At 44.7% G+C, this 26,237-nt stretch overlaps 1 protein-coding gene across 1 annotated transcript in view; it reads right to left on the bottom strand.

Annotated features, from left to right (window-relative positions):
- LOC310823044 (RNA-binding protein Musashi homolog 2-like) overlaps positions 1-26,002 on the bottom strand; it is a 192,374-nt gene extending 166,372 nt beyond the window's left edge. Inside the window, exons 1-5 of the mRNA XM_083695717.1 lie at positions 25,859-26,002; positions 25,480-25,520; positions 25,113-25,194; positions 24,520-24,604; positions 16,147-16,188 (exon numbers count right to left, since the gene is read on the bottom strand). Coding sequence (XP_083551843.1) covers positions 16,147-16,188; positions 24,520-24,604; positions 25,113-25,194; positions 25,480-25,520; positions 25,859-25,920 — 312 coding nt within the window. The 5' untranslated portion in view covers positions 25,921-26,002. The remainder of the gene's footprint in view (positions 1-16,146; positions 16,189-24,519; positions 24,605-25,112; positions 25,195-25,479; positions 25,521-25,858) is intronic.
- Positions 26,003-26,237: the final 235 nt, after the last annotated feature.

The raw sequence follows: 26,237 nt of genomic DNA, 5'->3' as shown, positions 1-26,237 counted from the left end.
TTCCAGAGGTCAAACCTGCTGAAGAGGAACAACCGGCTGTGTTCAAGAGGTGAGCTCCCACAAAACCTGACAATCCCAGGCCAGGGATGGGAATAGATAGAAAACAGCTGCCAAGCAAATCCTTACTGGTCACATGAAGGGTTGAGTATTACATCTGCCGTGGTAATAAGATACTCCTTTAGCTCTCGGCCCATTACAGAGCAATGAAAGTGACAGGGAAACAAACGCCATCAAACAGAACCATCATCAAAGGTATCGTGAAACGTGTCTACTGTCAGGGTGGGGTTGATGAAGGGCAGGGGTTGGGGGGGGGGGGGGGGGGGGTTCATGCGTCTGGGTGTTTGAGACAGACTGTTAATCAGGTGGGTAAGAGGTGGGGTGGGGGGGGGGGGGTGGGGGGGTGGAGCAGGGCCCCTGGGCCCCAGAGCCCACCCCACAGCCATGGTCTCTTTATCAGCGGGGGGCTGCGGGCGACTCAGGGGGGCCTGTAGTAATCAAGGGCCTCTGGAGGGAGGCAGAGCAGCAGAGAGGCAGCACAGCACTCAGGGCTGTCAGGAGCAGACGCTCTGAGCACCTCTTCACACAGCCAGCACTCAATTTCTGATTCGAGTGACAGCGCCTCAGAGAGGGAGAGGGAGTGTGACAAAGCCACAGAGGGGGTAAGAGACTGACAGCACCAGAGAGAGAGAGAGAGAGAGAGAGAGAGAGAGAGAGAGAGAGAGAGAGAGGAGGGTGAAGAACTCACAGTCGCACAGGATGTGATGAAGTACAAGCACTGATTTATCCTTCCTATGAAAGCGTAAATAATCAAAACTTTGGGCGAAAGGAGGAAGGAAAATAACTAAATTTATCTGACTAATATGCAGGAAAGTCGAAAAATGCAGACAAATTGAAATGTCATCTTGACTTTAGAGTATTTTTCTAAAATTACTCAGCATAACAAGCAGTTGATTCATCTGTTCTTTCCCTTACTCAAACTGCCTCACTCTCTTCTTCCACCTCCCCCCTCCTCCTCCCCTCTCTCTCTCTCTCTACATATGTCCTTTTTAAAGAGCAGCGGTGTGTTTGTTTGAAAAGCTCTTGCATCACGCGTGTTTGTTTAAGCCGCAGATGACGCTGGAGACAAAGCCTGGCTGTCTCTGTAGGCTGCCCAGCTGTAGCCTGACGCCCAGAACAGCAACCTCCCTCCCTCTCTTTTTCTCTCTCTCTCTCTTTCACCCTCCCTCTCTTTCACCCTCCCTCTCTACTGCTCTCTCTCTCTTTCAACCTCCCTCTCGCTCCCTCACTAACTAGAGGGGGACAGAACATCGAGCATCGGTTACAACTCCTACAAGCACAGCGGAGCGCCAAATACTCCCACCGCACCTCTGGCTCGGCCCCCTGGGTAATGTGCAAGCAGAGAGAGGGAGAAAAACAGCAGCGCGTTGACAAGCAGCAGGAAATGATGGAACTACCACTTATCACTCAACACTACCCAACAATGAGCCATTGTCTGAATATCAAAGGAACGATGCGGAGGAAATCAGTGACTCATTGATTTCATACATTCATTGATTTGTTGACGTATCTATTATGTTGTACAATCAAATACAGAATAAAGAAGCAGGATGACATACCATGTATAGGCAGCTTAATTTACATAACACTTAATGTTATTCTGCTAATTATAAGGTCAATGCCTGTTTTAATCATATACATGACTTAAATGTAAAGCATATTCAAACAAATGAAAGACCTAAAGAAAAGGATTTAGCTGACAAAAAGCTAAGCTAAGCTTAGCTAAGTTGGATGGCAATGACCCCTATGAAAACTCCTAACCCAGAGCTCTATCCAAGAGCTTGTCTTCCTCACTTGCAGCCTCTCGGCTCTATCACAGCAAATGAAAATAAACTGCCTACCGCTCTGATTTCACACTCTCAATGTGTTATGGATCAAAAGTCCTGCTATCAGCATTTTGCAATATTTTCCAGAATGTCCCTATTCTTCTCCATTCTGATGGACTAATAAAGGATTCACAGTGTAACCGCTGCTCTATCGACACATTTGAAAGAACACACAGAAACACAAGGACACACACTCGCACGTACACGCGAATGCACACACGCACACACACACACACAACCCAAGTAAACACACACACTTCCCACGTAAACACACAGTCACACACACCACTCACGTGAACACACACACACACACACAAAAGGGCAACCAATCAAATCCATACTCTGTTTTCGTTGGCCCCCAGGGGAATAACTGGGAGGACAAAGGAAAGGTGAAAGGTTAAGTAGATAACATGACTAATGATAATGACGGGGGGGAGAACAAAGACTGTGTCCTGGGCGATTGTTCTTGCTTGCTTTTGCCACTGGAATTGATTCAACACACGATTACTCTATCGAGAGTGTGTTATGACACATACAATGGCCCGCAGTTCAATTCAAGACAGATATCTGAAACAGAACTACAGACACGGTCACTACCAACGTGTACCTCCAAAGACGAGAAGACACCGTGCTCTTTTCGCCGTAATTGATTTTTCCTTTTGTTTTGATTTTGATCTTTGAGTGCGAGCCGTTGTTATCCTTTGTTGCATCATTTGATTAATGAACACACTCAAGGAGGGAAAATCGATTTGCGAGCAACCACTTACTACTGTACTTCATAAATAAGAGACAGGAGGAAAGGCGTTGAAAGGAGGACTTCAATAAAAAAGAAAAAGAAAGAGATGCTCTTTTTTTCGTTGTTGTATTGATTCATTCCATAGCTTCCCCCCACCCCTTTCTCTCTGCGCGTCCCGTGGCCTTGTGGGTAACCCGTCTTGACCATGGGCAGACAGACAAGAGAGGGAATCCTGGGAGGATTTGTAACCCCTGCGGGCCTCTCCGTCTCCATTCCTCAGATGAATTTTCGGTTGGAATGCTTTATTTGTCAGCTGCCTCCTCTGACGGACCGATCTGTATTAAAACCCCAGTATTTAATTCCGCCAGCGGCAAAAGCAGTGTATATTATGATGAGCTATAGATCAACTTTAATTCATTGCCTCCGCTTGGCAATTAATCTTTGCCATGTTACCCAGGAGCACAACACTTAGGACGAACGCCTTTCCCCAGCTCGGCTTAATAATCAGCCTGTCTCTCTTTCATTTGCGGTTTTTTTCATCGGTCATACACATGCCTCGTACGCATGCATCAATCATGTCAAACCATCACATCCTGGACAATCCTGGGTACTCTGGACAATCCTGGGTACTCTGGACAATCCTGGGTACTCTGGACAATCTTGGGTACTCTGGACAATCCTGGGTATTTTGTCGCAAAGAGTAATATTCTGTGTGCTTTTACACCAATATTTTGCTGTGTTACAGTGAATATTGATTATTGATTACTGATGTTAGATACCTGTGATACCGGTATGCAGATGATGGTACTGCTAGTGTGTGGACAGTGTTGAGTCTGGGGTCAAAGGGTCACTATTTGTTGGAAACGTTTCCTATGAAGGAAGCTGAAGGCACCTTTGTTTCCATTTGAACTGGAACAGCCAAATCCTTCATGCTACGGAGAGACTCATACATATGTGTGCAACACCACAAGGGTTTGTGTGTTGTGTGTGTGTGTGTGTGTGTGTACGTGTCCATGTTATATATCCTGTAACAAACCGTGGGCTGGCTCTCACCAGCTCTCACCAGCCCACTACCACTGGGCTAATTAAAACAAGCCTGTCCACATTTGGACTTTCCCCCTCATTACAGTTCTAATGGCCTTTTAATAGGCGGTGTGATCAGGGTTCAAAACCCAACACATTAAGATTTCCCTGCTCTCCTCTAAAAACGCCCGCCCAACCCTCTTCCGCTGACAGCCTCAGAAGATGCTGCCTCCCCCTTCCTGGTCCATCACACTCCATCACACTTCTACCTCCTGCCTGTCTCCCCGCCGCCACACCCCCCGTCTCCCCCCGGGCCAATAGCACAGAGGGCACCAGGGACATGACACCTGTTTCTGAACCACACTCACAGGCCCTCTCATCCAGCCCTCTCAGAGCCTCTCCTCAAGGCAACAGCACTCTGCAAAACACTAACAGCAAAGACAACCAGCTGCCCGTGGCACAGTCCATAAAAAAACAAATAGGCCAAAACAATGGGCCTGTTTAAATGATGGTGTTGTGCATGGCCCGTTGCAAATGTTGAGTCTGGCCTAATTCTCCGCCGCTCTCATCGTTTTTTCTATCAAATGAAATTGTTCATCATTCCACTCAATTGCAAAAGCACCGGGTTTCAAGAGCCGAGACTCCCTGCAGCGTAGAACTAATCTTGTCTGCGATTCAAACAACGCAATAATGCTTATAAGTGACTGATCAGGCTAATCTAGAAATGTTTTGCAAAGAGGTCGAGGAGAAAGCAGAATGAGCTCCATCTAACACTGCAGTAATGATCGCTACAATAGGTCATGTTGATCTGGAGAGAAAATATGCATGAACAGCAATAGCAGTGAATCCCAAAGGTCAGTTCAAGGCTGTAAGCACACACACATAAAACACACACACACACACACACACACTCTCTCTCTCTCTCTCTCTCTCTCTCTCTCTCACTCTTCCTGTCCTCTCTCTATTACTCTATTACACTCACTCTCTGCCTCTTCCCCTTTCAATTTTTTTCCTCTCTCTTCCCTCTTCCCATCCCCCTCTCTCTCTCACCTCCATCTATGCACTCCATCTCTATCATAACAGCTGACTTGAAACAATGTTGCCTTCATCCATCAACCAAGCAGAATTCCCGCCTGCCCCTGCCCCCCCCCCCTCCCTCCCTCCCTCCCAGGCGTGTGTTGGGCCATTAGAGTGGTGCAGTGTGCTCCCACAGGCTCCCAGTAGAGGGAGAGGTCACGGCTCGGCCCCAGTCGGCCGGCCAGTCAAATCACAGCCTGTAATTCCCCCTGCCACTCCCCCTCCCCCCTCACCCCTCCTCCTCCTCCTCCTCTTCCTCCTCCTCCTCCTTGCCCTTCACCTCCCTGCCGCCTCTGACTCCCCCCTGACCCCCACCAGACACCAGAGGCTCCTGTGGGGCTGGACCCACACCTCCCTCACAGCACTGGGCAGCACATAGGGACAGGACCACCAGATGTTGGGGCCAGAAGGAGCCTGATAGAGAGACTGATCCTGTTTCTCTCTAGTGTGCACTGTTAGTAATGGCTTCCCAACCAGCCTGCCTCATGTGCCTTCAAAGGGTTTGGAAAAAAATAAATAATAATTGGCTTCTTCTTTCTTTTTTTTCTTTCGGTTGTTAGGGAAAAAGGGCAGTGTTTTGTGGCTCCAATTGCTAACAGCTCCTTATCACCTCTTGCTCTGGCTGTGGGAGCAGTTATAAGCCCCCCTTCTTTCGGTGCTGCCTCGAGCCCCAGCCCCCCTGCTGCCCCGTCCCCTTCTACCTCTCTCTCCCTCCCTCCCTTCATCTCTCTCTCTCTCTCCTTCCATCTCTCTCTCTCTCTCTCTCTCTCTCTCTCTCTCTAGCCTATGAGCGCAGGCAGAGACACCACTCCCCCCTCTCTCTCCCCTCCTCAGAGGCCCAGCCCAGCCAACCTTGGGGGGGGGGGGAGGGGGGGGTAGAGATACCTGCCCGCCACAGGCTAGTAACATAGCAACCCTGTCAGGGCACAGGATGACGCCCACTGGCCCCATCGCCTTGCTTTCTTCTCTTCCTGCTCCCTCCGTCCTACCTCGTCTCCTTTCGGGAAAAAAAACACTGTCTCACAAAAGAGAGCGAGAGAGAGAGAGAGAGAGAGAGAGAGAGAGAGAGAGAGTCCCTCTTGTTACTGTTCGCAGCCCCGAGGTGCTGATTACAGCGCTGCACCGCCGCCTGATCGCTGCAAATAAGCTTCCAAACCCGCAGATGCTTTCTGGAGGGGAAAGAAATGCTTTAAACTGTGTTTGTGTTTTGGTTCCCCCCGTTGATTTGGCTGTGCGCAGCTCAATGTAAGAGGGGGGAAAAAAACACCGCCTGTCATGCATTATTAATTTTTTTAAAGAAGTTGAGAAGTGAAATGAACGAGGGAGAGAGACAGAGAGAGTGGTGAAGGTTGGACTTAATTAGTAGGGAGTGTTTTTCTCTACAGAGCATCGTCATGCGTGTTTCTCTAGTCAAACCATTGCTGTAGTAAAAAGTTGAAGGTAGCGTTAAGGCACACCTGTTGTAGGCACAGTTTCACTGTGGTGACTGAGGTTAGCTGGAGGCGTTGTGGAGTGTTCACACAGTACACGCAGAACCCTGTAATCCCTGCTTTATGCTACTTTTCACTTTTTTCGCAAGGTTGGGAGATTTCCTGCTCAGCAACTCTCCTTATCCCCGGTATTGATGCAAGATGAGGAAACTTCTCTTCCCCCACTGCTCTGCACTGCTCACAGGGATCTTAGTATTTGTGCATGCACACACATCAGGAGAGGCTGGTGAAGGTAGAAATCGGAGGACGGCCCTTTGATTTCTACCGCCACCAGCATCCCCTGGAACACACATACAGTAGCACATAGGCCTACTGTGCCTCTCTTTGCCTTCGCAAACCAGGTGTTCACTCAGGCTAGAGACAGCTTGTTTCACTCCCTCAGATCTCCACATCTCCCATCTGATCACAGAGACGAATGGGAAGTGTTGTACTTAACTTCTTTCTGAAGGGGGGGTTACCTCACCACAGTGTGTAGTGCTGTTGCGTGGGCAACTTGAAGGCAGACTGGGGGGAGGGGGCTTATGCGGAGTGATAGAGACCGGTGGCGAAGCTCATCGATCAAACGGTGCGAATTCTCAGAAGACTGAGTACAAAGAAGCTCAGCCAGACTAATTAATCAGTAGGTCTAACTGATTGTTAATTAAGCCAGGCAATTATGCCCGAGCAGCAAACCTCACGCTCGGGGCAAGAAAGAACACACCCATTTGCTTAGGGGTAGGCTATGGTTCACACACTGGGCGAAAAGCCTAAAACAACAAACGGTGTGCCCCTGTCCCTCCAACACACTCCAATCGAAGGCTTAGGCTCACAAAGGCTTCCTTCCTCAGGGCCCCGACAGTGTTTACTTAAAGGTACCTTAAGTGTTGTTGAATCTAGCCGATAATTGCACTATTAATCTTAATGACTCACTAATTACTCTTTACAACGTCCTTTCTCCTTCCTGAAGCGGCCGTGATGGAGTGGGCCGTCACGTGCAGCCGCTTCCTGTGCGGTGGGGTGGGGGTGGGGGGGGGGGGGGGGGGGGGTGAGAGGTTCAGGTCTTTCCCTCTGGTCCCCAACATAAACATGAGGGAGAAACCAGGATCCAGGGGAGGAGAGGAGAGGAGAAGAGAGGAAAGACACGTCACTGGGAACAGGGAGATCAGTGGGGAGAGGGAGAGGGAGAGAGAGAGTCTTCTGTACAGGCCATTACCCAGCTGCCAGAGCTCGAGGAGAGGAGGTTGAGTAATGTTCACTGAATCAGTCCATCGATATACAGGAGGGCAGGGAAACCACACTGGAACCATCAAACAGTGTGCAGCAAAGATAAGGTTTGTTAAAGCCTCTACTGTATCTACAGGACAGGACCCCTTTCATTGTTGCATTATTAAAGACGATCCATAAAGCTGCGATGTATCCAGTGATATTTCTTTGCACCCCGGTAGATTGCTCAGCATTCCCTGTTTGTGTTGAAGGCCTTGTGGATTAATAGGGCATGAGAACAAAAACACTTTAGGGGCCAAACAATGTGGGTTACAAATTCTTCACATGAGAGACCAGACAGGGAGACGGTGCGGGAGCCCATTTCCTACATGCGTGTTTAGACCCTTTCCAAAGGGCTGCCTGTTGTTGTTAGTTCAGCTGCGTCGGCCATCACTTTGATCTCCAGGCAGTGTTCACTGTGCAGCTATAGGCCTGGCTCTGGCTGCCTAACACGGCCCTTCCGTGGGTCTGCATCTGGGGCGCACACACACATACACACACACACACACACACACACACCTCCTTTAGCCGCACGCACGCACACACACACGCACGCACGCACGCACGCACACACACACACACACACACACACACACACGGTCATTCAGCCCCACACACATGCACATGCACATGCACACGCACACGCCCCTCCTTCAGCCTCACACAACTAACAAGACAAACACGCCTTATCCACATGAAATCCTCCTACATGCCCACACAACCACCACAGCTGCTTCACTGGGTCCCTCTGTTACTCTCAACCCTCTTTCTCTATCGATCTCTCAGTAATTGCATCTAAAACACTGGTGGACCAACGGTGCTTCTGCTGTTGATGCAACGTGGGCGTCCAGGGATTTTAAAAATATATCCCAATCAAAGCGCGAGTTCCCGCCCTGGCGTTATCAAAAGACAGCGAAGGAGTAAAAAGCACTCCAAGCAGATTTAGAGGAGTAATTCCACTTGCAGGAGCATTTCATTAGAAAACTGGGCCAGACAAGTCCATATAGTCTTATGTAGCACAGCCCTACTTAGCATAGTGATGGCACACTAACTCTGTGCAAATACGGTCTAAGAAAATCCCTGTCTATTTGCCTATGCCCCTTTATGGGATGAAGGTTGCAGGAGACATTTCATTCAGGGAAGCTGGTACTTCAATAGAATCGAAATCTGGAGTCAACATGAATATCATTGACGTGATGACCTACAGTAGGTAGGCTAATAGAGGTACAGAATCTAACACTCTGAGATGAGGCATCATTGATTTTAAGTTCAAATAGATAAACCGATAGCAACAGCCAAAACTGACTGAGAGCAGACATTGTAAACTGTGCCCTTGAAACGTGATATTATTTAACGTGAAGGGTGATGCATGGAACTCCTTAAAAAGGGGGAGAGAAAGAGAGAGAGGGGAGGAGAAGAGGGCTGTGGTAGGGAAGAGACACAGCTTGTGATCTCTTCTCTCTATCAGGCCTACTGTCCTCTCTCTTAGACAGCTCGTAATGCCTCTCTGAGAAAAAATGCCTCTAAATTTAGCATCAGATTTATCACGCTGAGGCAAATGAGAGGAAGTGGTTGGGGGGGGGGGAGCTGTCCGTTAGAACAGCTTCGGTTAGAAGCTGTCCGTAATAAAGAAAAATGAACTTGACTTGACCGTCATGAGTCACGTTTAGACAGAACAAAAATACATCTCTGACAGGCTACAAACAGCACACACAGACACTCAAACACACACATCACACAAAAGCCTGCCCTCAAGCAAGATAGGCCTACAGAAAGGAGAAAGAGATGTGATGTTCAATAAAGGGGAGAGGAAACACAACTATTTGTATGTGCAGGGAGGCAGCGGAAGAGTGAGGAGAGAGAGCCGGCAGCCACCCAGGCAGATAAGTGCTCCAATGATGGGAGTGGGGAATGGACAGAACATGCAGCCCAACGCACGCGCACACGCACACGCACACGCACACACACACCCCAGCCTGAGTATCTGCAGAACAAGGTCAATGGCATTATAGGTAAGGGAAACATTTCATGGATTGGTGACAGATGGACCTATCTATGAAGATCAAAACTCTACAGAAGAACTTGAATCCCCCCTCCTCCTCCTCCTCCCCCTCTCCGTCCCTTGCTCTGCCCTCCGTCCTCCATGCAGAGCCCAGCCCAGGGCGCACTGGTAGCAGTGTGTGGACCGCTCGGTTCACTTTATCCCCATCATTTGTTTAGTTTGGCCAATTTGGGTACTCCTCAGAATTCCCTGTGCTTTGTTTGGATGCAGGATTTACATGCGATGCAAATGCTCTAAAAAGGGCATAAAAGAAAAGCTTCCCGCCCTGCAGCGTTGGTGAACCACAGAGTGGCATCACTGGGGTTCAGGCAGGGACTCAGAGGCAGCTCAGCGAGAGCTCTTACGTGTTGTGTCAGCATAACACAGACAGCTCCACTAAATATTACAGCAATGGGCATACCTTAATGTTTAAAAAGCTCAAGATTGCATTAAGTAAAAATGAGTGCGTATGCCAACATCAAACATGGGGAATGGATTCATATTCATTTTGTGGACGTGTTTCAAATGAAAAACTAAAGCTGTGCTTGAGTTGAGACACTCATTAGAAGTGAGAGTTTTATTCCAAGGATCGTTTACCAGTACACACACATCTGTTCAATATTACATGGGAGATTAAATACTTGCATATGGAGGACATATCAAAGAGTGGGGAGTTATACCATAAACCTACAAAAGTGATAAATTAAAAAAAAAAAAGTCATCCAATCAAATTTTGAACAAAACTATCCAAATCCAAACCCCAAACGCAGGCACAGGATTATCTTAGTGATCAAATACAAGACAATATCACGACAATGTTTGGACACAATCCTGCACATTGAGAGACATTACTGCGATGACTTGGACCCTTTAATACAGTGCTGCAGTCCTGCGGAGGCAGAGCTACCATCGCAGCAGCAGCCTGGAGACAGAACGCACTGACAGAGAGTGATAATTGTCTACTCTTCCAAAGGTGTCTTCATCGGCCTGCCAGGCACTTAGTCTGAGGTAAAGCAAACACCAGAGAAGTGCTCAATAAATGTGTCTCTCACCAACCCAAGATCTACTGTAGATGTGTCTTCTCACAGAAAGATACTTTCATTAAAATAAGATGGCTTGTCTTATTTACACGGGGAAACTCAATGGATACAGATCGTTAAAGACCACCATCAAGGTCAAACATGAAGGTCAATGCAGAAGCAACATTCCAGACGAAGCATACTGCAAGGCCTTTCAAGTTTGTTGAAATTATTGAAATCTTCTATAATTCATTCTGGATTAGAAACACTCATATAATTTCGGAAACAACTTCTAAAGCATTTTCAATGGGAATCGTGAACAGCGTTGTGTGTCTCTGGGTAGGATTGGAGCTGCAGAGATTTCCCTCGGAAGGACTTAAATCACTTCTCGAGACAAGTGTACCAGAAAATTGATAATTACTCGAGGCACAGCTGTGCCTAGTCATCAGGTGTGACAACTAACACCCCCCCCCCCTTCCAAAAATGATCGCAACAAAAGTAAAACTCAGGACAGAGCATGACAAATGTGTATGTTTGTTGTGTCTGCAGAGCAGTTTGTGGTGTCTACTTTTGTTTGTTGTGTCTGCAAGGCTGTTAAAGAGGGGCTGGAGAGTGTGTGGGCATACAGGCCCTCCCTGGCTCTCCCCTGACCCAGGCCAGGCAGACCCCCACTGCAGGGGCCGCCTCCTGGAATGTGGTGCTCTCTGGCTAGTGACTGGCTGTGCTCTGGCCTGTCCTCGCCGCACTGCAGAACGCTGTCTCAGCTCCCAGATTCCATCTGGCTCCTCCTGTCTCCGACCCTGGAGCTAATCTTGTCCCCACTCCATCTCCCACAATGCAATGCAATGCAATGCAATGTGAGTCTCTGCTGCTGGGGCTTGCTCTGCTTTATTCAGTGGCAAGGTTAGCGCAAGAATAACAATGCAGTAAAGCAATGCTGTGACTATCAGTACTGTAGTAATATGTTAATAGGCCATCATCATCGATAAGACCCTCGGAAGAATCTAGCCCAATAATAATCTTTCGGGCTAAATCTACATTAAGAGTATAAGAATCAAGAGCAAAGACAAAGAATTCTCCTCCAGTGTATGTGTGTGCGTGCCTGCGTGCCTGCGTGCGTGCCTGCGTGCGTGCCTGCGTGCGTGCCTGCGTGCGTGCGTGTGTGTGTGTCATGTTAATAGGGCTTTGCTCGAGCTTCGTCAGTGGTTGTGATGGGTTGAGGGGGGACCGTGCTTTCCATCCTGGCTGCCTGGGTCTCCTCATTACTGTCAGTCAGCATCAGGTTTAGCAGGGCCAGGCTCCAGAAGCCCTCTGTCCTCTCTACCGTCCGCAGGCTGCCCGCTGCCATTGATAAGTGCTATACACGGTCCTGAACCCCCCCAGAAAACCTAATTACCCTCGACCCACAGCAAAGGACCAGGGAGACGAGAGGGGCCAGCACTCAAGAGTCAGTCACACACACACACACACACACACACACACACACACACACACACACACACACACACACACACACAGGCTGAATGCATAAACAAGTATATTATGCGCTCACACATATGTATGCACACTCATACATCCACACACGCCTATACACAATGAGTGAGAAAAAAATATACATCAAAGGTTTGACTAAGTCTCTGATTGTGTCTGACCACCAAAACAAACAACCATTCATATGCCTCTTTTTTGCCTCCATTCTTGTCTGGACCACTTTCATTGAGGCCATTCAAAGCTGGGAACCAAAGGGTCAGGGATTTAAACACATCTCCAGACACTCAAGCACATCCATTACAACAGGAGAAAAACAGCTTGCGGTGTCGCCCTCCATCTAGGGGGGTTTGTTTGTGTTGGCAAAAAACCTTTTTCGCCAGGAGGTGAGAGGGAGGTGACGATAAAGCAATCCCATCAACTGAACACTGATTGATCGACTTTTCCCTTCGCCCTGATCCAAGTTAGCTTTGCCAGCTATCGGATTGTTTCTTGTTTTCAGTGAAAAGTCAATGCGCTTCCCCCCCCGTCTGTTGTAAAAACCCATTTCAGAAGTGCATTTATTTTTGACGAAAACAGAAATACACACAGGGTATGTTTCCTATTCGAAAATGTGACGCTGTGTTTCAGTCTAGAGATGTTCTTGACTCCAGTCTGTGACGGATGGAAACATGGCCCACTACCACACAATAGAAACACTCGACAAGTCGGTGCATCGTTCACTTCTATATAAAATAACTTTTGTCCTTGAATATCCTTTTAAACTCTGGCAGTTGTGCACATCCATGTTTAAACCGAGAACCTAGTGCTTTTAATAAACTCGTATGGACACCGAGTCGCTGGCAGCCATGAAGATTTCATATTCCCAGCAGTCAGCCGTGTCAGTTGAAATGAAAATCATTTTGAGATGGAGAAGATCGTAATACCAAATCACCTAAAGATAAACAAAATATCTTGAGCGAGGCATAAGACTGGATTCACTAGGCTTTGTGAGGCTGTCAAGAGTGAAAAAGGAAGTGGAAGAGAGAGAGCGGGGAGGGGAGGTGGATAGGAAAAGAGAGAGAAAGAGAGAGAGCAAGTAACCATGGAGAGCATGTAGGAGAAGCCCTTGTGCAGGTTGCTTAATTGGCATTGGAGTGCAGAGCTGAGCTCCTGGGCCTCTCTCCTTTAGCAAGCATTCCCTGTAGTGTGTGTGAGGAAGTGTCTGTGTGTGTGTGTGTGTGTGTGTGTGTGTCACACTAAGAGAGAAGTGTGTGGGGGGGTCTGTACTTCACACAGTGTCACCTTTGGACTTCATTAAAAACTTGGCGAGGAGTTTCGCTCAGCAACACGTTTCTCCCCAGCTCCAGCACCACGGGACACCAGGGAGCTTTTCTCCAGCTAAGAACATTAAGCACACAACAAGTCCCTCAGAGAGAGGTGTGGGACCCAGACCAGACAAGAGGAAGAGGGAGGGAGGGGGGAGGGGAAAGGTGGAGGGGGGAGGGGGGGGTTGCCAGAGTGAATGTACCACTCACAGAGAGGTCTTCACTACAGCCGTGCCTCCCCCCATGAACACCAGCAGCCCCACGGCAACAGCTCACAGCTCACACACAGACAGCCAGACAGACAGACAAGCAGCAGGGAAATCTGGGCCACTGCTTTGATGGTATTTATGACTGATAACCCAGTTTTGTCTCCAGTAACACCAACACCACTACTACAGATGAAGACTATGTTCTGAAGGTCATCCCTTCAACCTTATTAACATACATATAGAACTCAGCACCAAATCAAAGTTTCTCAGAGAAGTCATTTGATTTTCAACAAAGTAAACAGCATTTCTAATTCCTAAGTTCCTCAGAGCCCGGCTACGTCTGTTCAGTTCGTGTCTATTTGTGTACAGAGAGAGAGAGAGAGAGAGAGAGAGAGTCCTCTCATCAGTGCAGCCCAATGACTGCCATTGATGTGGCGACTGACTGCTTGTGATGCCTAATGAGGCAAACAGCCCCTCGTGAGACGGTCAGCCAGGAAGGGGTTAAACGCGCTGCTCGCCTCCTCTTGAGTGGCTGTGCTCCTTCCTTTCATTTTCGATAACAAGCCATCAGAGCTCATCTCCCACCGAAGTGGCCGCGGTCCCTCCGGCAATTAAAATCATGTTGGGACACGCTATGATTGTCTGTGATTCCACCATGTGAAACAACAACAACAACAACAACAACAACAACAACAGCAACGGCAGTATCGGTAACGCCGCGGACAGCTGAGAAACCAATCTCTAGCGATGCCGGCAGCAACCGTCACCTTGGTTTCCCGGCCAAACAAACATCAGCCCCCAGATTTCATGTTTGTCTGTGAAACACAAAAGACACAGCCTCCACAATGGAGGAAAACACAGACACAGCAACCTTCACATCTCCCTCTCATACATTTACCTCCCCGCATTCCTCCAAAAATGATTAGAAGAATTGTTTGGGACAGAGAATAATCATATGCAATGCTGTGCACATCGGTAGGTAATTCTGAGAGACGGTAGGGGAACTGTGAATGGGGAGGTAGGTTTGCAGGAGGTAGGAAAGGTGCTGGTACACAGTATACTCTGGTGTAAAGCGGTAGAGGGTGGTGTGAGGTGTGAGGTCACAGACTGCCGCGAGCAAACCAACAGGTGATTGGTCGCCGTACATTTTGTTCCACCAAAACCCTAGCGCCACAGAGGCACCTGCCGGGCCCAGCCATCTCTCACAGGGGACATGGCACTTAAACAACAGCATAAGCAGGCAGGATGGGGGGATGAGGGAGGGAGGGAGGGAGGAAAAAAAAACGGGGAAAAAAATGATGACAAATGCAAAGCAGAGAGTGCTTTCTAAATGGCAACCTCAGACCCAGCCTGCTTATAAAGGCCTTAAATCAATTTAACATGAAGGAGAATGCCATGCAATGCTAATCTATCTGCCTTAATCCTATTGCTTTGAGATCCTTTGAAATCCACATTCTCTTGCTTAATACTAAAACAAATAAAAGCCCCTTTCTCCTCTAATGAGCTTGCCTTACAGGCTGACGTTTTCTAAAACATCTCAAGTACATTTTTTTGTACACAACAAGTTCTGTTAAGGTGTCATTGTTTTTTCTGAGTAATGTACCAAATAGTTGTAATGTTTATAATGTAAATAATCTTTTTCAGGTCAGGAAAACAATTCATGCATTTCTACGACGTTCTATTCGTTTACATTTCAGTCCCAGGCCATATTGTTGTAAATGGCTTAAAATAATAAGCACAACACAGCTATGCCTTTCGAAAAAAGAAAAAAAAAGCCCTGGTTGTTTCTCAACCATATGCCGATACCCTTAAGACACCATGTGCTCTGGCTTTGAAAGCTTTCACTGCCAATTCCCCATTTGAAACCTGAACCGCTCAGTAACAATACCTCTCTGTGAGCCACTGGGAAGGAGAAAAATCCATTATCGATCTCCACCCATTTCAGGTCGAAAAAGCCCTGATGGTGATGGTGAGTAGCACTACATTGGCCTACGCTCTTCCATACACCCCAAAGGCTGGGAGAAAGTGATAAAGGACACACTTATCAAGACCTTGGCTACACCATAATCCCCAATACCACCTAAACACAATGCATATTTCATTGTTTGTGTGTGTGTGTGTGTGTGTGTGTGTGTGTGTGTGTGTGTGTGTGTGTGTGTGTGTGTGTGTGGTGTGTGTGTGTCAAGACCACACAAACGACGAGTGAGTAGCCAAGCAAGGAATAAGCCATTTTGAAATCATTAACAAGTTAACGGATGTCAAAAATCTCCACTCCATTGTAATTGCTTCATTTTGGTCAAATTGGGATCCGTATTTTTGGGGGGGGGTCTCAAAAAGGAGGCAAACCACCTTAATTTCCTTTACAGTAACAGGAGCATAATCATCTCACGAAACACAATTTGTAATTATAAACACACAAATGCCCATCATACAATGATTAGTCCGAAAACACAGTGACAGGAGGTCCCAACCTCACAGCACAAGTGCCTTTTAAGTGCTTTTTCTCATTACAATACAAAGTGGGGGGAAATAAACGGAATGAGTCCTGTTGCCAAAATAGAGAAGTGCTTAAAGAGAGTGAGGTGGTCTTGTCAGTTAGCACAAACACTGGTGGAGGTGGTTTGTTCTTACCTTAGGTTGAGCACGACGGGGGAAGGCAACCTTAGGATCAATCTGTGAACGACACAACAGGAAGCAAAAGCAGAGGGGGTGTATGTTAATACATTGTAACATTTCACCAATTCCACTGGCAGTATAAACATTTTAAAATTCATTGAATAAGAAGAAAATATTTCTCGAACTTAAAGATTCAGTACATGTCATCATTGTGATGCTCAAATGTTCACAAAGGAACCGAGCCAGAGTTTGAAGGCAATGATTAATTCAAGATTACAGAGTGAAAATAAAAGTCTGGGTCCTGTGACAACTCCAGATATTCCCAAATAACCAGGAAGGCACATCAGATCAAACTGTTTTTCTGTCGTCTCGTTAATTTAATTTTTTCACTCTGTTTAACTGGTATGGAGGCGTGCGGTGGGAGCCTTATCAATCTTGCATTCAGAATGAAGAGAAACTATTTCATGCACCAATGTCATGCTGCCTTCTCCTCACTTTAATACAAGGCTCTTAAAAGAGAACTTTCAAACAATCTCATCCAAGCAGACTTATTGAAGGGGAAAAACGTAAACAGATCGAAATTGTTCTCTTGCAGAAAATTACTTATTCCTGTTCAGCAGGGCAAGCCCTTTACATTGCTGCATAGTTTTCTGTTTGGGTTTGAAGGCACCTGCCTACAGGTTGAATATATTCCACTACAGCATCATCATACACTCACCAAACTATTAGGAACACCTGTACACCTTCTTATGGTGGAGGTGGTGGAATGGTGTGGGGAATGTTTTCTTGGCACACTTTGGGCCTGTTAATACCAATCAATCATCGCTTGAATAACACAGCCTATTTGAGTATTGTTGCTGACCATGTGCATCCCTTCATGGCCACAATTTACCCATCTTCTAATGGATACTTCCAGCATGATAATGCACAATGTCACAGAGCAAAAATCGTCTCAAACTGATTTAATGAACATGACAATGAGTTGAGTGTTCTTCAGTGGCCTTCCCAGTCACCGGATCTGAATCCAATAGAACACCTTTGGGATGTGGTAGAATGGGAGATTCACAGCTTAAAAGTGCACCTGAAAAATCTGCAGGAATTGCATGATGCAATCATGTCATCATGGACCAGAATCTCAAAGGAATGTTTCCAACATCGTGTGGAATCAATGCCACGAAGAATTGAGGTTATTTTGAGAGCAAAGGGAGGCCCTACCCAGTATTAGTATAGTGTTCCTAATAAAGTTCTCAGTGAGTGTATATAGAGATGAATTCCCTCTCAGCGGCTTCATGTAAGACTTCTCCTTCAATTTATAGAGGAGGCCACAGGGAGGTCCATAAAGTAGACTTCAGTACAATCTTTACTGAAATATCAACAACTGAAAGATGTTAGTCCTCCTGTAAAAGCACTAAACATTATCTGATACGGGGATGAGGGGCTTCTGAATCAACAAACCTGAAAGCACGAGTCACCAAGAAAAAACACTCCTAAGAAAACCGTGCAATTGACACTTGAGAAACAGAGACAAAGGTTACCATCTGTGCAGACCCGTTTCAGCCTGATGTTGGCTTCAATTCACACTTATAGTGAGATGAGAAAGAGCATGATGCGAGATGCAACATTTCCTCTCCCTCATATTTCTATCTGGTGGAGTTATGATTGTAATCTTTCTAAATCAGGTCAATTTGAGAGATGAATTCAATAACACCTGGGTATGGCAAACCTGCTCCTAATGAATTCCATGTAATGATTCGTTTTAGCAATTAGCCTCAGGCATAACCAATTCAACCTCAATTACTCTGTGGTGCCGGGCCTATTCGTGCAAAGACAACACTATATGCTTTGAATATCAAAGCTGGCATGCTTGGTGACGTGGCTTATCTTCACAACCTTTACACCAAAAATATTGCCTAGATGTTTTCTCTCTTTCTGTGCATTTTCATTTGCAATAAAGTGTGTTGAATATTTAAAAATGCATTCGCACAACTTTGTAATAACATCATCCTACAATATCAGAGCTTATCTTAAACATTATCTATCAAATGACAGATTATAAAGAAAACAATCTTAAATGCTAAAATATTCATTGAAATAGCCCCATGATGCAGCAATTTGTCCAGATTACAGTTGTAATCTAGTCTAGCAGTGGTGTTGGATAATCATGACTTAGTGCAGGATGCATTGAGAAAGCTTGTAGACACACACCTTTTGAGATTATAGCCTAGGAAAGGAATGGTTCCTTTGAGACGTTTGCCAAAGGGGGAAATTCCAACAATTGTTTTCATTCTGTTAAAATATTCATGTACATTTGTGACGTTTTGATGGGAATTACATTTATAGGCAGGGCCCTGCCACAGGGCATTCATCACATTAGTCAACTATACCATCTCTGCTGCTAAAGGCTATTCTATTTTTTTCACTTAGATAGAAATACCAATTTGTCTGACATTATTTCTCAGATTCACAATTTACTGACTAACGTGACGAGAAGCGACATTGATACAGATATCCAATAACATAAGGCTAAAAAAGGTGCTACTGCTGCTCACCAGTGTAAAAATAAAACACAGCACAGACAGAAAGGGTCATTGCTGGATCCATGAATGGATAATGAGGCCACCACCACAATCAGTGAGGAGCCTTTTCAATAAATGTAGAATTATGTATTAATTCTAATACAACAGCTACAGTACTGTATTCAAAGGAGAGTATCCCGGCGTGTAAAAATAGCTGTTCCACACGCTCCACATCTTCAAGCTAGGTATGTCAGACTAATAAAAGAGGAACAAACCAAAAGCAATACATTCCTTCTCATTTTTTCCCCCTTTTATCTTGTGTTACAGCTCTTTACAGGAGGGTCTCAGAGGGCTTCCTCAATGTGCGATTGTGTGAGATCAGGGCAGAAGGCAATTGCTTACATCCTTAGTTCAGATCTTCCAACAGGATTTCATACATTATTCCAGCTTCTGGGTAAACTCTCTCTTTTAACAGATCTTCCCTTCCACTGGCAGATGAAGAGGGTTTTAAGCTACAAAAAATGCTCATCAAAAGCCCTGATTTCTCTATTGTTTTCTTTGAGTATAGGAAACATAGGCATAATTTGTGGGGGCTTATAATAATTTATCATCCTGTTGTTTCTGTCAATCTCCCTCTGTTTTTCAGGAGAGACTATCTGATCAATGTCTAATGCACTGCCAACAGAACACAGCTGCAGTTTAGCATACTCTTATCACAGAAGTCTTCTTGGGACATTCCAGGGCAATTACCCAAATAAGTTGTATTTTAAAGGTCTACTATGCCCTACCTAAAGGTATTATCTGAAAAATGATCTGGATTCAATTAACCTGTCACCTGGTTAACGTATCAATTCAATTGTTCAAAATACAATCTTTTTTAGATTGTAACATTATTATTAGTGTGATTTTTATAATGAAAAAACAGTATTGCACCTTTCAATGGAGTATGGAAAAGTCTCAGAACAATAAAAAGCCTCTTAGGGAACATCTGTTGTATCTAAGCCTGTGAAAGGGAGATACCATATATAGTGCATGATCAACTGTTGAAAAAGAAGCATCTGCTAGACTTGAACAAACACAGGCATGTTGGAGGTGAGCTCACAGCTGACATTACTTTCAATTGATATCTGACAGAGAAGGGTTAGATTTGTCTTGAACAGCTGCTTCTATCTACAGAAGCCTATTCTCCTGTTTTTCTCTCTGGCCTCTATCACCCTCACCTCAAACAGGCATTCTGTCTTTTGAAACCACGACTTCAAAACAGCAAACAGGGGTTGGACAGAGGTCATACAATAATGGTTTGGAAATATCTCTGGAAAACAAGATAGGCTACCTTTGTCTTGCAAGAAAAAGGAAAAAAATGTTATTTAGCAGCACATCTCCTCTGGCACAAGCACAGACTGAATAATCCCAACCTGGACACTGCTAAGGTTGCATAGGTCTAAACTGTTACCTCCTCAGATAAAAAAAACAAAAAACAACTTTCAATCATGTTTGTCATCATTTCTCAACCACCTTTGGAGCACAAATATAACTTCATACTTTCCCAAATGGAATATGGTGTAATGTACAATTCTAAATGATGTACTGAATTGCTGCCATGTGTGCTGTGAAGCCCCGGGCTCTCCTAACCCATATGTCTCTATTCATTTCCATCCCAGTCTAAAAGCACTCTGTTTTCATAACCGGACAGAAAGCAAACCAGGCAATCAGGAGGGATTGAACAATGGCTGCAGCACGTTACAATGCTGTGTGCTTTGGAAAAGCATGTATGGTTTCATTATCTATGCTGACATGTTTTCCTACAGGGATACACTGATTCCATTAGCACTAGAAAGCATCCCAAGCACTAAATACACAAACCAACAAAGTAATGCAATAGGGCCTATGTTATGCAAAAATATTAGTTTTATGGTAAAAAAAAACAACAACAAAAAACTAAAACAAAAGATGACATATCAACATCAACCATTTAGGAATATTGAACCAGGAGGGGACGTTCTGTAATGTGTTTTTGTTTCTTTGTTATTTCTTGTTGCATTTTGCCACTGCATTAATGTTTGCTCGTCTGCACGTTGCTTTAGAGAGGACTCGGGAAACCTCAAATTGCCAAAACAATACGCTCCATAATTTCAACCCACACATCCAACTGGCACAGCAAAAAGTGCATCAACAATTAGGTATGTTACCCTGAATGTGGTCTCCTCTCAGTCCACCGACTGCACTATCTTCTTTCTAAAGCTGCAGCCTTGCAGAGAAACCCTGTTCAACAGCATCTCCACTCCTGTCTCTCATAGTAAGTCCCTTCAAGGTCACCGCTGAGAAGGCAGAGGGAAGAACTCATTCAAGCCTCAAAATGCTGTCTCTTCATACCAACTGACCTAAGATCTCCACAGACTCAAGATGCACCACAATTAATATGGTCACACGTTGTAAAGTTAATGAGATCTTGACTCAAATGCAAAAATAATGTATGACTTAAATATGTAGCCTAAGAAAATGGACATGTAAATGGGTCAGAAGTGCATGGTACTGTATAACACTGTATTATAAGGCGCAGAGGAGCATCTGCTCAATGACTAATGGAGAGGAATGTAATGTGAAACATTGCTGGTTCAGGGTCTGTGGGACGCAACTACAGCGGCTTTCTTTGCATGCCGACAAAGTGGCTTTTTGAGCAGCAGCAGCTGCAACACATCAGGAACTATCAAATGCCGATTTCAGCATCGCTTTGTATCAATAATGCCACGCTTCTGCTTTGGCCGTTCAGTTACTCAGTTACACTCACAGAGAGACATCCCACACTTGAACTTGTAAATGACTGTGCTTTCATTTAGCTATTATGCTGTGCATGGGCTTGTTCTGTCTCATATCAAGGTGCTGGGTCAATATCATACATATATGTCACAAATCTTTGGGCAGGTATATATATATACACATACATATACACACATACACATGCAATTACAATATAACTACAGTAGAGGCTATTAAATTATGACTAATTACGGCTAATTAGTCCGATTATTTTATTCCTTTGAGTTGTTCAGTTACGACAAAAGATGAGGATGACAGAAATAAAGATAATCTCTAGAGAGGAAACCCAGTACTGTACAGCCTGGGAGCCATGTCAATAACCAACTGTTGTACCACCTGCCTGTATTCTATACCACGACAGAAGGGAGTGTGATTCAATCAAGCCTAACACGGCAAATCTAAAATCACCAAACAACTGTTACCTCTAAAGGTCTCTTCAACTAAATGTACATTCATACTTAAGGTTAATTCATACTTTCCTTCATACATACAGACATACAGGACATGCTACTTATACTGCTTGAGTGTATAGAGTGTATCTATTCTTCCAATCATGCATACTGTACATACAGTACACGCATACCAAACTGTCTCATGTGTGTTGAAAGACCAGAAATAACATCTGTTATAGTGGATCTCAAATTAAGTGGCTTTGTGGTTTTCTTGTCCTATCTGCATTGCACAACCGATTTTTCTCTGCAGGTGCTGGTTTCCTTTCATACCATTCAAAACATGAACCTGCTCCTCTTTCGCTTTCAAGTATCAAGATGACAACGGAAAGCTCTTACATGTGCCCTCCAGTGACTTGCCAATCAGCTCAGGACGGCCGCACAACAAGTTAGCACCTCTTTTAGCCCTCCCGCACTGTAATTGTACACTGCCTGCTGAAATACAATATGTTTGTCTTTCCAAATATATCTGAAAGACATATTCCCCCATCTCAACTTCTTGTTGGCAGAAGCAAACAAAGCGTTTATTTCTCAGTGTGCACTATTCCATTTACAGATCTGTGTGAACATGACTGGATATCACCACCCACTGAGCAGAAATCTCAGACAAATATAATTTCACTTGAATACTGTCTAACCCATCACTACACAAACAGCTCTTCAAAAATTACTGACAGGTTTAATTATTAATCTACTGCCAAATTTCAAACAGCAAGTGCACGACACAATAGTTCAATGCTTTTGATAAAACAGCATGATTGGGGATGGTGTGTGTGTGTGTGTATGTGTGTGTGTGTGAAGGGTACATTTCAGCAGTTAAAATATACAGTTTGTTATGGAAAATTAATTTAAAGGGAAAGTTTATCCGAAATAAATTTTCCTGTGTATTTCTGGTCAATCTACGATGCATACCGTGTCAAACTACGATGCATACCGTGTCAAACTACGATGCATACCGTGTCAAACTACCATCTTTTCGTCTGCAGCTGCATCATAGCTACCGAAACATGAGGTCTGTGTTTACTTCTAAAAAGGTCTCATACCACGTTAAAATACATCAGACATTTTTTAGTCTGACCCTGTTCTACTATGCCAGTGATTCCCAGAGAGCAGCATGCGACAGCTCTGGAGCTGTTCAACAGAAGGACCTTGTGTGGCAGTGAGAAGGGAATCTTGGGAGTTGTAGGAATTGACTCAAATGGGCAATTTGGAACATCAGGACTGATCAGGGCATTCAAAGCAAGATATCTTGGCTCAGATATCTTGTATCAGAACACTTTTTTTTTGTGAATGTATCTACTATTGACAAATGAAAAGAACAAATCCACTGGTTTACAGGGTCAGATTTCGACACAAAGTTTGTAAGAAGACTATTATAAAACCTTTGGTTCTAATTGTTTTTTGTAAGGTGTTTTGCTCATTTATAAATCTGACCTTTTACAGTGCCTTGGCCATCAAAGCAGCCTCAAAAGCAATAAATATCTGTAGACATTTGACTTTAAAGGGGCACTCTGTGATTGGTACATAGATTTTTTTACTTTTAAATTAATGATATATAGCCATTAATTCTTGAAGAATATATCTTATAAATGCCTCATGAGCTTAGTTCAACTGTCTTACCCCATCAGAACCCAAAATATAAGCGTTTTACTCAATTGTTTGTAAACAATGTTATTGTATAGCTTAAATACATGGTTAAAACTATCATTTTTATTTCATGGATGGTCAGTCCTCGCATCCATAGCTCCGTCTATGAATTTCAGAGTTATATTTGTCCAGCTGTTTACCAAAAGAGTGGCGGGGGAGACCGCTTTGTTATCATTTGAAACCTAAACTTTCACATCATATATGTTAGTTTCCACTTCCATCAATGTGATATGCATCACACAGAGTGGTCTGTAAGACCTGACAGGTCATGTGCAGGGAGCAGGCATCTGAGAGACAGCCCCTCGGTGGAGCATAGGATGCATCTGAGAGACAGCCCCTCGGTGGAGCAGAGGATGCATCTGAGAGACAGCCCCTCGGTGGAGCATAGGATGCATCTGAGAGACAGCCCCTCGGTGGAGCATAGGATGTGTGCACATGTGGTTCCATGATGGGAGAAGGGAAGGGGGCGTGTCTGCTTCATTCATTCAGATGGGAGGGGGGAAACTGAGCAGGATTGAGATTCCCACAATGAGAGTGTGTGTGTGTGTGTGTGTGTGTGTGTGTGTGTGTGTGTGTGTGTGTGTGTGTGTGTGTGTGTGTGTGTGTGTGTAAGGGGCAGAGGGAAATCATGGGTTTTCTCAACGGCTACATCCTTGATAAAAATCTAACTGTTAACTGCAAGCTATTTACCGTGAGACCGAAAATCAATGGGGAGTAAATGGCACAGCCATTCAGAGCATTCAGAGTTGCCACATGACACATACGTGTATTGTGTTGCTGTTGGTTTCAGTGTGGTATTTTGCTATATGGGGCATGTATTAACTATTGACTTAATGCATTATATTTACAATATTACACCAATATTGACTGTGAAATGAAGAACGGTAATGATAAACATTCATCAAGTGCAACACATACAGTAAAATACCATAGGAAATGACATCAAAATGCAGACGTACCGTCTTTGAGTCTAATTCGTGGTGTGGTTGAGCTAAGACTTTATCTACACTGGCAGCATCTGCAAAAGTAACAAACCCAAATCCTCTGCAAAACAAGAAACCAAAGAAACAACAATATTAGACCACACATTTATGACAACATATACGTAAAATGCACAATACATACATACATTTGTTTATATTAATACGATTACCAATTATTACCAATTATTTATGCCAAAACATGAGTGACTAATACACATGTATTACACTGTTAAACACTATTCATTCAGATGACAAATGTAAACACTATTCATTAAGATGACAGAAATCCTGCTGTGCATTGTAACCCACACTCGAAGATTCCCGGCACTGATTTTAATAATTATTCTGCGTATGCTGATTTAAATGAAAGGGGACACTACACCAACATTGCAGTGCAGTCCCAAAGTCAATGTCAAATTGCATTCGCCCGCAGTTTACAGCGAGCTGAAGCTGCAGCTATCTTTTGAGCTGATCTATGCTGCACACAACGCGGGACAGCGGGGCTGTCTTAAAATAAAGCATGGACACAGGGAATTTATTTACAAACTGGAAAGTAAAAACATTTTTACCTGGAACGTTTTGTCGTGGGGTCTCTCATCACCATACATTCTCTTATTTCTCCGAATTTGCTAAAATAGTCTCTAAGGCTGTCTGTGAACAGAGGGAATATGTCGGGTAATTAGTACAATAACAAATGGTCGTCATATTGTTGTCAGTCCGATTCAAAAACGCCCCGCGATGCACATAGGGGTCGAATAGAGGACTTCAGATGATTGGAAATCAAAAATAACCTTGCGCGCACTGAGGCACTCCACATATCCCACACAGTACCGCACACACGCACACACACATATCGCGAACAGCTACAGCAGGCAGAATCCATTATAGCAACAAAACAACAAGAAAATACACAATGTAGGAGAATACATGTCTCACCTGGTGAGGTTTGCCAGCTGAGGCCACCGATAAACATTTTACTGTAAGAAGAAAACATAGCAGAAGTGAGTCCAGATGTCAGATCGGCCATTTTGACGACTAACTACTTATAAAGCGATCTTAACGACTAGAAAGAAGCGAAAAAACGTTCGCTGAATAGCAATAATGTATCTAGAAAAAGGGGAGGGAGGCCACACTTGCTACTGTAATCTGCCAAAGCTGAAGCTTCATAGCAATAACTGCATCCGGAAGGAAAGACCAACGCTTAAGTGCGCACTGTGAGCTGAATCTAGCACGACATACAGTCCTCTCACAAATTCTTCCATGGAAAATTAAATACCTAATACATAATAAAAAGTCGAAATTCGTATTTTCTTACCCCGGGTCATGTTGTGAATCATTTGGGCTTCCAGATGTGACTTGACTCCCGTCTCCTTCCATAGCTAACCAAACTATAGGCAGTAACTACAGTAACAGACACACACAGACACCGCAAAAGCTATGCAAAGCCCCGCTATGAGAATATTACTGAGCCGGGAAAGGAATCGTCACACGTGGGATCAGCTCAGCCTAGCTCCCTCCCTCCCTCAGCATGCCCTCCCTTAGCCCACTTGGGGCGGGGCAAAGGCCCGTCACCTAACCAATCCAATTGACGTCAATACAGAAACCCGCCTATTAAAATCTGAAAACCACTCCCCCTATTGGTCAGAACGCGCTTCTGACTATGTTGTAACCGCTGTGATTAGTTACAATGTGGA

This window comes from Argentina silus, assembly GCF_951799395.1.
Source record: "Argentina silus genome assembly, chromosome: 2".
In the NCBI taxonomy this organism is placed as follows: Eukaryota; Metazoa; Chordata; class Actinopteri; order Argentiniformes; family Argentinidae; genus Argentina; species Argentina silus.
The sequence above is the reverse complement of the archived record's forward strand: the minus strand, read 5'-3'. Positions and strand labels throughout refer to the sequence as shown.